This window comes from Lichenostomus cassidix, chromosome 4 (genome assembly GCF_008360975.1).
Source record: "Lichenostomus cassidix isolate B80296 chromosome 4, HeHo_3.0, whole genome shotgun sequence".
Classification (NCBI taxonomy): Eukaryota; Metazoa; Chordata; class Aves; order Passeriformes; family Meliphagidae; genus Lichenostomus; species Lichenostomus cassidix.
In genome coordinates this window covers 3,604,918-3,618,296 of record NC_139484.1, presented here as the reverse complement: position 1 = coordinate 3,618,296, position 13,379 = coordinate 3,604,918, and the positions used below count along the sequence as shown (strand labels likewise).

The 13,379-nt window shown below is 50.0% G+C and overlaps 1 protein-coding gene across 1 annotated transcript; it reads left to right on the top strand.

Annotated features, from left to right (window-relative positions):
- The first annotated feature begins 3,359 nt into the window (after positions 1–3,359).
- NOCT (nocturnin) lies at positions 3,360–12,030 on the top strand. Its single transcript, XM_085057655.1, has 3 exons — positions 3,360–3,632; positions 8,709–8,978; positions 9,856–12,030. Exons 1-3 carry the CDS (start codon positions 3,455–3,457, stop codon positions 10,689–10,691), a joined length of 1,284 nt encoding a protein of 427 aa, XP_084913781.1. The 5' UTR covers positions 3,360–3,454; the 3' UTR covers positions 10,692–12,030.
- The last annotated feature ends 1,349 nt before the right edge of the window (positions 12,031–13,379 follow it).

Here is a 13,379-nt window from a genome sequence, read left to right as displayed (position 1 = left end):
GAGGTGGGCCCAGATGCCTCATCTCCTGAGCAGGATGCAAAGCCAGCAGCTTCCCTGTCACCAAGTCTCTAACCTGCCAGCAGCAAAACCCAGGGTACCAATCCCCTTGGCCACTACTGTTAGGGATTTTCTTTGCCAAATCCCACCAGAAACAGCAGGGCCATTGGGACAGCTTGTGGATTCCTTGGATCACCAACCACTCTTTCCTTCCAGAAGTGTCTGGTCTTCTGGAAAGAAGCTGTTTTACAGAGGTTCACACACAACAAGCATAGAAATAAACTCTTAGTCACAAGTTTGCTCTTCTGATAAGGGTGCCCAGACTGGAGAGCAGACAAGCCCAGTCAGGTGCAGAGTCCAGCAAGGAACCAGTATTCCCAGTCTTGCATGGCAGTCAAGCCTTGTCTCTTCTATGCATATTTAGAGTGGAAAGGATATGAATCAGAGCTGAGAGGCCTTCAAGGAGTGGTACATGTACCTGAAAGCAGAGAAATCCAAGCTCCGGCCTTTTCCCCCCAGGCTCTCCAGCTGATTCTCACTCATGCTCCTGGCACTCTCTGCCGAGGCCAGGCAAATCAGCTACTTCATTGTACAGAAAACAAAACTGAAAAAGTTAGTGGGATACTAATTACTGACCTGTTGTTTCATTATTAATTAATTCTCGGGTTTTTACTTTGATTAGAAGTATTTTACATTAGAGTATTTTGCTTCCAGAGGGCTAGATGAGCCTACACACAGCCAGGTGTAAGTTTAAGCACCAAGATCCAGGATCCACCTTTGAAACTGAAGCTGCTCTATACATGCCTTTTTGAAGAGAAAAGCAGCATAGAGAAGAAAAAACCATCAGTAGAGGGTTTGTGAGACTACCAGCATCTATGCTTTGATAATCAAAAAGGAAATTAGGAACAAAAATCAATAAAATTACAGATGAGAATAAAAGAATTAGCACAAACCTCCAGGGATGAAATCAGTCAGAGCCAAGAGGGTCCAAAGCATCAAAATCATACAAGGGATCAAACCCAGCTCTAGAAATGAGACAGAAAAGTCTGAAGTGAGGAAGCAAAGCAAGTAGAGGATGGGCAGAAAGAAAAGCTAACTGGTACCTCCCTCATCCCAGAAGACTCTAGATATTCTCCCAAGTTGTCTCAGAACCCTTAACAAGTGCCTTCCAAAATCCAGACAAGAAGAGTGGTACTAGGTGATGAAAGAAAGACAAACAATGCACCTGCCTTCAAAAAGAAGGAAAGCTCCTTGCACTACGAAAACTGTGGCAGGGAACCTGACAATGACAAATGTGGCTGGAATGGAGAGTAACACCAAGAAACATGAGCAAATTTGTGGTGGGCTGTGCACAGGAGAGAGTGGGGAAGAGCTGGGACAAGGAGAGGCTTGAGGAGAGAGCAATAAGAAAAGATTTAGAAAACATGATGTGAAAAAAGAACATTTACCTTTTATAGGCCAAACTGAAAGACCAGGCCCAAGAAAAACAATCTGCAAGTAGATTAAAAGGCTGCTAGAACAACGACAGGGATCAACCAATGTTGCCCGAGCCAAGATAAGATGCACTTCCTGCAGTGGGGAAAGCAGGAATCAGCTGTTATGCTTAGGAAAGATAAGCACCTAGAAAGTCAGAGCTCCCATGACATCCCAGTGGAAAAGACAAGTCCCACCTTTCTGATGGCACCTTGCATTTGCTTCCAGCCCTGGAGGTCAATTTAGTTTCTGGAGAGGTGAGAACTCCCTTTCCCCTGTACCCAGAGGCATGCCTGCATGTGTGCCCAAAAACAAAACAGAGTTTTCTAGGACCTCGGGGAGGTTGTGAAATCCCCTTTGCTTGCAGCTAGAAAGAGGTCACACGTCACCAACACAAGCAGCCTGCAGGTAATTCACCCTGACAGCACAAAGAAAAAGAACAGAGGTAGGATCCTCTCCAAAACCTGACTTCTGTTTGTCAGTGGAGCCCAGCCTGTGACGCTGCTGAACTGAGACAACTGTTCTGAGGTTGCTCTGGAATGGTCTTTTTTAACACTTGCACCATACTTTTGAGGATCACCATTCATTCATATCGATTGGTTCTTGAACTGCCTGGAAGTGGCAGAGCTGGGTTGTTGACTCCATCTGGTTAATGTGACAGGACTGGAAGCATCCTCAGAACAGCCCCTGCTCCTGGCTGTCCCCCCAGTATCCCCCATCCTGTTCCATGGCTGGTGCGCTGGGCTGCTGGGGCGTGGGACCCCAGCAAGAGGACACCCCCAGGACCCAACTAAACCTTCCACCCTGATGATCCTGGAGGTCTTTTCCTACCTAAATGATTCTACTGTTCTCTCTTGTCTCCAGAGGATGGCTATAACCACCTTAAGCCCCACAGGCAGCAAGCTGGAAAAAAGAAACTCTAACAGTGGGCACTCGAACACCAAAACACAGAGATCAGCTGCTGTGCCCTAATGCCATTTTCCTGGCAAGGAAGCCTGAGGAAAAGAGGGATGAGCCAGGGGCACTTAAGCAGGCCGAGGTTTAATGCCATGCTGCCAGTCTATCCTAGTTCCTGCAGCAGCATCCCTCACAAAAGGCATCTGCCTCTCCCAAACCCACTCTGTAGTTTGTCAAACGCATACAAAACCCAGTATTTCTGGGGGGAAAAAACGAAAGTCACATTTTCAGAAAGAAGCCTGTTCAGACTAGTGGCAGGCACTGCCCTATTTACAGCACAGGAATTCGGTCTGCCCTTGGCCCTCTGGCCCGGCACAAGGAGCAGTGAGGGCACGGGAGGCAGGGGAACAAGAGCACCCAACCAAGGGCCCAGCTCCCTGCATGGGGACCCAGACCTCCATATCGGGGCTTGCTGCGCTCTTCTCCCCCAACCCAGCGCCTCAGAGCGTGGGGAAGGAGATGCACAGGGCTCAGCAAGGCAGTATCTCTCCTAGTGCCTCTCCCTAGCGGTGCAAAGGCCTGTGTGGCTGCGGCTGAGCCCGCACGTCACCGCAGCGCTGTCCCCGCTGTCCCCGCTGTCCCCGCTGTCCCCGCTGTCCCCGCCGGGGCGGGCCGGCCACTGTGCCGTGGCGTCAGCGGGAGCAGAGGGCGCCCCTTGCTGACATCACCGGCGGGAAACCTCCTCCGGGCCGGACTACTCCACGGCGGGGTAGGGGAGCCCGGAGCGGCCGGCGGGCGCGTTCTTCCCGGCGCAGCCTCCTCCGCCAGCAGCAGAGGGAGCCGCGGCACGGCCGAGAGAAGCGTCGCCCTTCTGTCTCCGCGGGCTGGCACGGCGTGCGGGCGGCGGTGCCTGGGGAGATTGTTGGCACCTTATGTCCCCCCCCGCGGGTGCGGGTGGTAGAGTCCGATGTGCGCACTGCGCCGACTGTATAAGCGCGGCGGCCGGGCGGGCGCGGGAGCAGCCGCGCGTCTGAGCCCGCCGGGTGCCGCCCGATCGCCGCCGCTCCTGCCCCGTCCCGCCGGGAGCATGTACCAGAGCCCCGCGCGCTGCCTCTGCTCGGCGCTGCCCGCCCTCTGCTGCGCTCCTGCCGCCGCCTCGGCCTCCCGCCTGCCGCGGGCCCGCGCCCACCCACCGCCCGCCGTCCCCGCCGGCCCGCGGGCAGCAGCGGGCGGCCCGCCCGCCCCGGGGGCGCCGCCCCGTACAGGTGGGTACCGACTGAGGAGGGTGCGGAGCCGCCTCGGGCACCGGGCGGGTCACAGCCGGGCGGCACCGGGCGGCGGGTGCCGGGCTGCTGCCGTCGGAGCAGGATCTGGGCTGTCCTGCCCACATCGGCGTGTCCTGCGTCCCTTGTCCCTTCGCCAACCATTGCTACGGCACTGCAGCGGCCTTTGGGCCCGAAGGCAGCGGCTGTGGCGTTCGCACCCGGTGTGAGCGGCGGCATGGCGCCAGCCGCTGCCGGACAGCCCGCCGGGGCTGCGGAGGGTTGTGGCTCGGGGCTGTCCGGCTGAGGGACAGGGCACCTCTGCGGCCACACCCAGGCTGGGTGCTTGGAGTAAACCCAGCTATCGGTGGGGTTTACTCGGAGTAAACCCAGCTGTCGGTGGGGTTTACTCGGAGTAAACCCAGGTATGGGGGCTGTTTGCTGAGACAGAGGGTCACTGCGCACATGCCGCTGTCTGGAGCATGCTTTCGGATAGCTGAGCCGTCCTCTTCAGCTCTCACTTTGTTTAGGATGAGCTTGACTCACAGTGGGGTTTTTTCACTCAAGGAAGTGTGTGGGAAGAGCCCAGCTTACACTCCGGCAGGCAGCAGCAGCCATTAGGTCCTTATTTGCCTATACTGCTAAATAATTCCACCCCGTTCTTCGTTCCCCACGTGAGGCTTGGAAAGTGCCCACAGGTCCCTGGTGCCTGTGCGGATAAGCCCTGGGCGTGTGCCCCGCTGCCTGCCCTGACCCGCGGCCACACCCGCAGCAGGGCACTGCTGCACCCTGCGCTTGGCTCCAGCCTTGAGCCACCCCTGTGACTCTGGCCCTGGCTCCAGATGCACACCCGGAGCCATTTCTGCTGAGTGCTGGGCAGCGGGGCAGCAGCCACCATTGCTTCAGACTGCTGCTGGTGGGAGAGGTGATAAGCCTGGCTCTTTATCATGGAATGGTTGGGTTGGAAGAGACCTTAAAGGTCATCTCGTTCCAGCCCTCCCTCAGTGGGCAGGGGCACCTGTCACTAGTCCAGGTTGCTTAAAGCCCTATGCAAGCTGGGCTTTAACACATCCAGGGATAGAGCAGCCACAGCTTCTCTGGGCAATATGTTTTAGGCTGTATTACATACCTGACATGCAGAAGATCCACTGTTCCCTACTGCCCTGAGCTGTGTTTGGGGTGAAGTGAGTTCATTCCCTGTTGCTGCTGTGACAGGAGGGGTGTAGAAGCCAGACTGGGGCAGGGTGCTTCCATTCTTCCTGTTGAAACCAGGCCAGGATGCCATAAGGCAGGATTGAAGCTTCATAGCACTAGAGGGAAGAGGAGCATATGTGTCTGAGAGCTGGCAGAATCGAGCTTATGATTAAAGCACTCATGAGGAAAAAGGTTTCTAGAGCTTGTGCCAAGTACTGATTCTGTATATTACTGGAGGCAGGATTTGAGGTTCCTCTTCTTTCTGGTGTTGCTTATTGAGAACAGGCAGCTCCTGCCTTGCTCTGATAACTCTCATTGCTGTCCCAAACAAGGTTGTACATGTAGTATGATACCCTGTAGCATAGAATTTGTCATATGGAGATGACACCTGTCAAGTTGTTCCTAGAACTGGGGTTCCAGGGAGGGCATCTCTAGCTGCTGCCAGCCTCTGGGGCCATGGAGGCTGATGCAATTCCAGGCCAGGCTGCACGTATGTGAAGCCATTCACCTAGCAGGGAAAGCCATGTGGTAAACAAGGTGGGGCTGAAAGTGGTGCTAGGAGGTATGACCTGAAAGGAAGGGAAATGAGAATCTTTTTCACCTAACCCAAAAGGTCAGGACCCAATACCCCTCTGCAGCCCTCGTCTCTGAAGCAAAGTCCTTAAAATAAAGTCTCTGACAGCTTGTTGCCTGAAATCCTAGAAATCCTGCCATCTCTTCTGTGCTGGATGATACAAGAAACCTTCCAATTTTACACCCTGTTCTTGTATTTAATTCACAGTTTGAATTCTTCCCTTGCCTTTACTATGCTGAGGTACCACCCTTGCTGAGAGGAAGGTGCATTTTGATTTTAAGCACTTTGAATAGTAATTGCTGAGCTGGTGTTCCCTGTTACATCACACCAAGAAAATCACTTTCATGTTCACTACCCACTGCTACAGTGCAAGCTCAGGAGTCTTCTTGTTCCTCTGCCCACACTTAGCACCACAGTGTCACAGCACTGGCAGCACACATTATCCCAGCAAGTTACTGGTCACTTAACTTGCACTGTAAGATTTTGGAGTGGTGACCTTGTACTGTATGGTGTGACTACCATGGACATGGTTCAGCATTGCAGAAATAGCAAAATGGATTTTGCATTTGGAGTTTTCATGTTCAGGTTGTTGGTCTGGTCCCTGTTCTGTAGAGCACCTCAGTCTGTGCTGTCATGATCTCAGCACTTTGGGGACAAAGAACTTGTACAGATCAGCAGTCATCTTAGGCTGGAGTCTTCCCAATGGGCTCCCTCCCTCAGCCAAGAACTCTCAAGCCACCTATTCCAGTACTGAAAGTGCCTAATTTACAGTCCAGATCCTCTTTCACACAATCTTCTCTGGTTCCTCAAAAGACTGAAGCTCTTTTTCCTTCCTGAGAGATGGCTGACTTTAAAAGCTGTCAGATCTGTTCTGGGCTGTAGCACAGGTTCAGCTGTGTTTTATGCCCCATAAAGAACTGGATGCCCCATGATCCCAGAGATGACGAGATTTAGACCATACTCTGGCTTTGTTTGCAGCTTGGCAGGTGGAGGCTGAACTTAGCCTTGATCTTGCTGGAACAGCTGTAAGCTGCTCAGGGCTTTGCCAGCAGACCTTTGGCTCCAGCTGTGTTTGTTGCACCTACCTTGTCCCTTTCAACATCGTCCCTCTGATTCAGGTCAAGCCACAAGCAGCCTAAGCTCTTGCTAATGGCTTATTGGAGAATAATAATTCCCCAGTTTTCCTTTGGGGAGCCCCACATGAGTCATGTTCATCCATGGCATGGCAGGGGCTGTACTTAGCTGCTGACAGCATCCCTGATGCAGTAGAAAACACTGTGTGCTTATCTCCAGTTGCAGCACTTAGCTATGGGTTGTACCTACCCTAAAAATAGGTGAGTGGCTCCCTGTGGAGCTTCTATTAAAAGCTCTGTTGATTTCTTTGGGTTTTTGCGGGGCTGCCTGGCAGCCCTGGTTGTGTGTACGCTACACCCTTCTGTATCCAGCACAGAGCATGTTTTCATTCCTGCTCCCTGTGCCCCCTGACAGCCGTGTCAGGATTGTGCTTAGGGGGGTTGTGTTTTCCCTCACTATTGAACACCATTTCTTCTGCTGCCGCGGTACTTGTCTTCTTGAGAGGAATTGTAAACTGAGAAAAACCGCAGACACTGAAACACTACATGCAGTTTCCCTAGAAGGACATTTATGTGTGTGAGCTCAAGATCACATCTCAGTTTGAGGAATTCCTGGTACTTTAACTACAAAGACAGAGATGAGGAGAAACATCCTACATCGAATCTAAATTCCCAGTTCACAACTTAAAACTGTTCCACACATACAAAACACATGTTAAAGCAAGTAGTTTTTAGTGTTTTTTAAAAGTATCTCTTTTCCTAAATGTGGGGACATGAGGATTATACTGCGGTCTTTCTTTTCCTCCTGTGTGTGTTTATTGAACTGCTAGGGTATCCATCTTCCTGCCTGGCCCTCTAGCCTGTCATTATTGTGCATCTGTCACCAGCTCTTATGATTGGTAGTGCTGTAGTTCAATCTGAACATGCAGGTGTGTTGGGTAGCACCCCAGATCTGGTGCAAGATGTGAGTGCAAGGTGACTATTTCATCCTCTTCCTTTTTTAAGTAACTCAAATGTACAAATAAACTTACTTAAAAACCACTGTGGGCCAACAGCAGTGCAACACTGAAGGTCTTTTGCTTAAGATTCCCTTTGCAAAAGGCATTCAGAGTAAATAAGTAAGTTGAGACAGCAACAAAACTTGGTCAGCGTTGCCTCTTATGCAAGTTGCTGTGGTGCAAGCACTGCCCTTCCTGCCTGTGTTTGAAGGGGCAAAGCCCTCTCCCTGAGGAAGGGTTGGAGAGCTCTTGGGACACACAGAGTGTAGAAATACCACAAACTGTGCCTAAGCCAAAGGGCAAAACCGAGCAGGGACACACATGCACCCCTGGCAGCTGTGACCCCATGTGGGATGAGGGACCTCCCTGTAGGAGCCACAGGGCTGGGTGAGAGCCAGCTGCGTTAGCATGGGGAGCTGGGGACAGCTGCTGGTGTGCAGGACATGTGGCTAAGATGGCCAAAGGAACTGGAGGTGGCTGGGGCCCAGGGAGGACTGCAGGGAATGCTGAAAGCTGCCCAGATGGGGCACAGCAGAAAGGAGAGAGGAGATGAAGGGAGAAAGGAGGGTGAGGAGAAAGAACATACAGGTGTGAAGGGGAGCTGGAGACAATGCCTTCTCCACGCCACATCCTGAGATACAAGCCAGGAGAAGCATATGGCTGCTTTGTGCTCCTGAGAGCATTACTGCTTTGGGGTTAAATGAAGCTGTGATCAGAGATTCCTATTAAATATTAACCTGAGGGAGTAAGTCACCCTGCTGGCTGCTCTGCAGGCCAGGACCTGCAGCTTGGAAGCATCCCAGATGGGCACAGGGTACCAGGCCATACAGAGTGCCATCTCCACCAGAAGCAAATGCTGCACATGAAATAAGGAGCAGGCAGCATTTGTCCACCTGCTGGGCTCTCTCCTCTGTGAGTAGGGAGAAAGTATGCTCTGTTGTGTTTCCTACAACATGTGCAGAGTTAGTCTTAGCCCTGCTATTCTGGTTGAAAAACTTTGTTGCCTTAGAAGACAGCAGCATGATGTCTTAAACCAGGCTGTTTGCAGGCTGCAGCCCCTGATGACAGGCAGAACATGAGACTGGACAGAACTAACCCTATCTCTGCATCCTTCTTATTTCATCTCAGACTCAGGAACAAGCTCCTGCACAAACCACCAATGGCTGGCAGTGCAACAAGGCACCCAAGCGGTGAGAAGAATTTTGGCAGACCATCTCTAACATCAGTTTTTCCTTTGCAGTGTGTTCCATGGGAAACAGCACCAGCCGGCTCTACAGTGTGCTCGCCAAGACGCTGAGCAGTGGTGCTGTGTCCCAGCACCAGGACTGCCTGGAGCAGCTGGATTCAGCACAGCTGGATCCTATAGACCCCAAGGATTTGCTGGAGGAGTGTCAGATTGTTCTGCAGAAGCGGCCACCCCGGTTTCAGAGGAACTTTGTGAACCTGAAGAAAAATGCTGCCAGTAACCACCGCCCCATCCGGGTCATGCAGTGGAACATCCTTGCCCAAGGTAGGAGATGCTTGTGAGCTCAAGGTATAACCTTGAGACTAATTGCAACCCTGAGACTAACCCTTCAGACTAATTGCAGAATGAAAACCCTGGCAGAGCAAAGGGAGAGGAGTGAACTACATGAGGTACAACTGACTTGGGGCCAGGGGCAGTATTTTGAGCACTTGAAATAGTAGCTTTCCTTGTGTCTTATAGGAAAAGGAAAAAAGGGTCTCCCCTTGCAACTCTGATGCCAAAGGTAGCCCTGAATTCCTGTCCTAACTGAACACAGTGTATTCTAAAAGCTGCAATCCATGAGTTTTAGATAGTTGTTTACCCCAGAAAAGACTCATCCTTTTCCTAAGTTTTATTCTTTGTAAAATTTCTCTTCAGTTTCTGATTACTTTATCAGTGAACTGTCTAGGAATTCAAATCTGCTGTGGGAATTCTTAGTGCTTAAAAATAATTTTAACTGGTAGTTTTGAATCAAGGCTGTAAATTGACTTATGCAACAGCTTCATCTTAAAATTTTTTGAGGTGGGAAATTGCCCTTATGCCTTAACTTTCTGCAGTTAAGTCACTTTTAACCCACTTCATTTTATTTAGGCTTAAGATGCAGCAGCCACATGTGGAAGTACTTGACCTTGTGTAATGGGCAGAGGGGGAGGAAGTCTTTAAAATATCTTGTATCTGTAAAAGGAACTTACTTTTTTGGAGTGACTCCAGTGGCTTGAGAAGGGGTTCTCACACCCATTTACAAACCTGGCACCTTTAAAGTCACCAGCTACTCCTGAAAAACCCATGACCTGCATGTAAACTGATAAAACCTGGAGGATGACAGCCTGTTTCAGCTATCAGTAACTTCTGGTTTTCTCTCCCCCCTCCCTGCTAATTCCAGCTCTCGGGGAAGGCAAAGACAACTTTGTTCAGTGCCCCATGGAAGCTCTGAAATGGGAGGAGAGGAAGTGCCTCATCCTGGAGGAAATCCTTGCATACAAGCCCGACATCTTGTGCCTGCAGGAAGTTGATCACTACTTCGACACCTTTGAGCCTCTCCTCAGCCGCCTGGGCTACCAGTGCACTTTCTTCCCGAAGCCGTGGTCGCCGTGCCTGGACGTGGAGCGGAACAACGGGCCGGACGGCTGCGCCATGTTCTTCCTCAAGGAGCGCTTCGAGCTCATTAACAGCGCCAACATCCGCCTGACCGCCATGAAGCTGAAGACCAACCAGGTGGCCATCGCTCAGACACTCAAGTGCCACGAAACCGGGAGGCTCTTCTGCATTGCTGTCACCCACCTGAAAGCTCGCACAGGCTGGGAGAGGTTCCGCTCTGCACAGGGCTGTGACCTCCTCCAGAACCTGAAGAACATCACCCAGGGAGCAAAGATCCCCCTGATCGTCTGCGGAGACTTCAATGCGGAGCCAACCGAGGAGGTGTACAGGGAGTTTTCGAACTCCAGCCTCAATTTAAACAGTGCATACAAGCTGCTGAGCCCCGATGGACAGACAGAGCCCCCCTACACCACCTGGAAGATCCGGCCCTCGGGGGAGTGCCGGCACACGCTGGATTATATCTGGTATTCCCAGCATGCCTTGAACGTGAACTCAGCCCTGGGCTTGCTGACTGAAGAGCAGATTGGGCCCAACAGGCTGCCCTCATTCAACTACCCTTCTGATCACCTGTCCCTTGTGTGTGACTTTAGTTTTAATCAAGACCCTGACAGACTGCTATAATGTCTTGGAAAGCCACCTGGTATTGCAGTGTCTGAACTCACCACTCTTTTATTTCAGAGAAAACCTTTGAATCTGGATGCTTTTGAAAGATGAGGAAATACTGTTGACTGACAATTATTTCAGGCACTTGTTTGGAGTTACACTTGCTATTTAGTCCTCATTAACGTGCAGCCTTCGAGGGAGGAAGAAAGAAGCCAGTGTTCTCATCATGGTCTTCTTGCCTTGTCAGGGTTGGAAAACCAGAAGGCAAATGAGCTTTATCCTTTCACTAAGCCCCCTGTTTAAGGATTTAATCTTTAAATGAATGTGGAGGCCTTAGTATTTAAATCAAAACACTTTTGTTTGTGAAACAACTTGCCCTGACAGCATGCTAATTTTATTTCATGTTAAGCTTCTGCAAGTACCAAAGAGAGCAAGGTTCAACTACCTAGTGAGATTCTCTTAAATCTTTTTCTGTTGTAATATGAGGGAAGTTTAGTGCAGTTTAGACACAAAGCTAAGCTCACAGTAGTGTGGTCTCATCATTTTTCCATGACCTGAGATGACAAATTCATCAGAAGTGAACAGATAGTAGCACAGTGTGAGGAAGGCTCCCTCCAATAAGAGCAGGTGAGGAAACAGAGGCTATGACCTAGAGTAATACCCTCACTTTTCCAGAACAATGTGTGTGTCTCTGTCACACACAAACAGCCTGTAGGTTTTTACACAGTGACTGTACTTCTGTCTCTTCTGTGCTTCCCTCTGGAGGATGCAGCGAACCAGGGACTATTTCTTCCTCTGCTTTGAGTATTAGTTTTCTAAATAGTTTAAATTTGTAGTCTTGTCAGTCTTGCTGTTTCAGTAAAGGGCCAGTCTTAATGTTGAAAGATTTTCTTTTATTTATCTTCAGAATCTAAAGCTACACTGGAACCTGTTAGAAGATAAACTTTATTTATTGACAGAAGTTGGTGATCCTGCATCTGATTGAAAATCATAGGGCAACAGTGTTCAGGAGCCTCTTCCTATGGCCCAGGGGAACTCTGGCCAAGCATGTGGGCTTCAACAGAGGTGTGTTAGTATAGTAACTCAAGTGGTGCTCATTGGTGACACAGGAATTGCATATATGGATTGTAAATGTGCCACTGTGCTGGAAAGTGCCGTAGGAAGAGAGAAGGGAAGAGAGACTACAGCTGCAGTTGGGCAGACATTTGGATGGTTGAGAAAGATACGATGGTTGAAAGAAAGATTAGATGGTTGAGAACGGCAGGGCAAGTAAAGCAGTACTTCTATGTAAAGTAGGGTGCATAGTGACTCTTAAATGTTCCGGGTGTTTATTAATAAAACTCTTTGGAAAAAAGTAGTATCTCTGTTGCTATCTTTCTCACTCCCTGTCCCAAGTTCCTGTTGCCAAGGAGGTGCTGTCCCAACTAGTTTGAGCTTCAAGTTGGTGGTGATGCTTCCCCTTCTAGACCTCTTTTTCCCCACCCCTAAACCTAATCTCAAGGTGGCGTAGCTGCTTTGCCTACACAGCACACTTTCTCCAACTTGAAATGTCCAAATTTCACAAGAAATCTGTAGGGAAGGGAGTTACCCTTAGCTGTTCAACTACTCACTCTCCTAGTTAGGAGAGGAAACCTGTACTGTATTAGTGTAAATATTCCCCTGACAGTTGCATGGGGTACAAACCTAGCCAGTCTTGCAAAGCAGAGTGTAAGAATTCCTCCCTGATGGCTGCTAAGTGTGCCTGGGAAGGCTGGCTCTTGTAAGAGCAACTGAATCTGCCACTTTCTTCTAAAACCTCATTTGAAGAGAAGAAAAGCCACAGGTATGTGCTTTCCACAGCCCATAAATTACTGTACTTGCATTGCTGAGAAGTGAAATATGGAGTCTGGCGACTGGAAGTCCTAAATTCCCACACAAACACACTGCTTGCCAGGCAAACAAATGAAGTGCTGTTGCACAGCTGTAACACACTCTGCACAGGTTCCTGACCCTTGCAGGATGAGGGCAATGGTCTGCTTCCAAGCAGAGGCCCTTTAACCAGCCTGGGATTTATGTGGATTTGACTTTCCCCAGACAGAAAGGATTTTACAGCCAAGGAGACAGTGTCCTTGGTGAATACTCTTACCAGGCACATGCAACATGCCAGCACCTCCTTTGGGCTGGAATTTCAAAAAGAGCTGGTAAAATTGTGTCCCTGGAAGCGAGAAGGGTGGCACTTTTGGGGGCAGATTTTGTGCCAGAGATGCAACACTCCCAATGCCCCACAGAGAGACAGACCCTTGAGCATTGCTGCCATGTTTCATACCAACTGGACACTGACAGATTCCCTTTCATGGTGCTGGCTGCCCTCAATTGCTCAGGGAGGGGTGAGATGCACTGCTTCTCCTTTAGAATTATCTTCTTTTAGGACTTCCCCTCAAATGGTCTTGCAAGGAGGAGAAATAATGCAAGTGGTCTTTAACTGAGTCATCTGCAGCTAAACACTTCTAAAATCAACACCACAATATAGATCTGCAAACTGGTACCTTTAATAAGTCAAATCCTTGCTCATCTTACCACAAAAAGTCACACCAGAAGCTGGAGTTTCCATCCAGACTCCTTTTGGCAGTTTCTAGGAAAAACCACACTTGTTCTACTAGAAAGCTCTGACGTGAGAGCAAAGATAGGTCTGTCTTTAAAAACAAACTAAACCATAACCAAAAACCC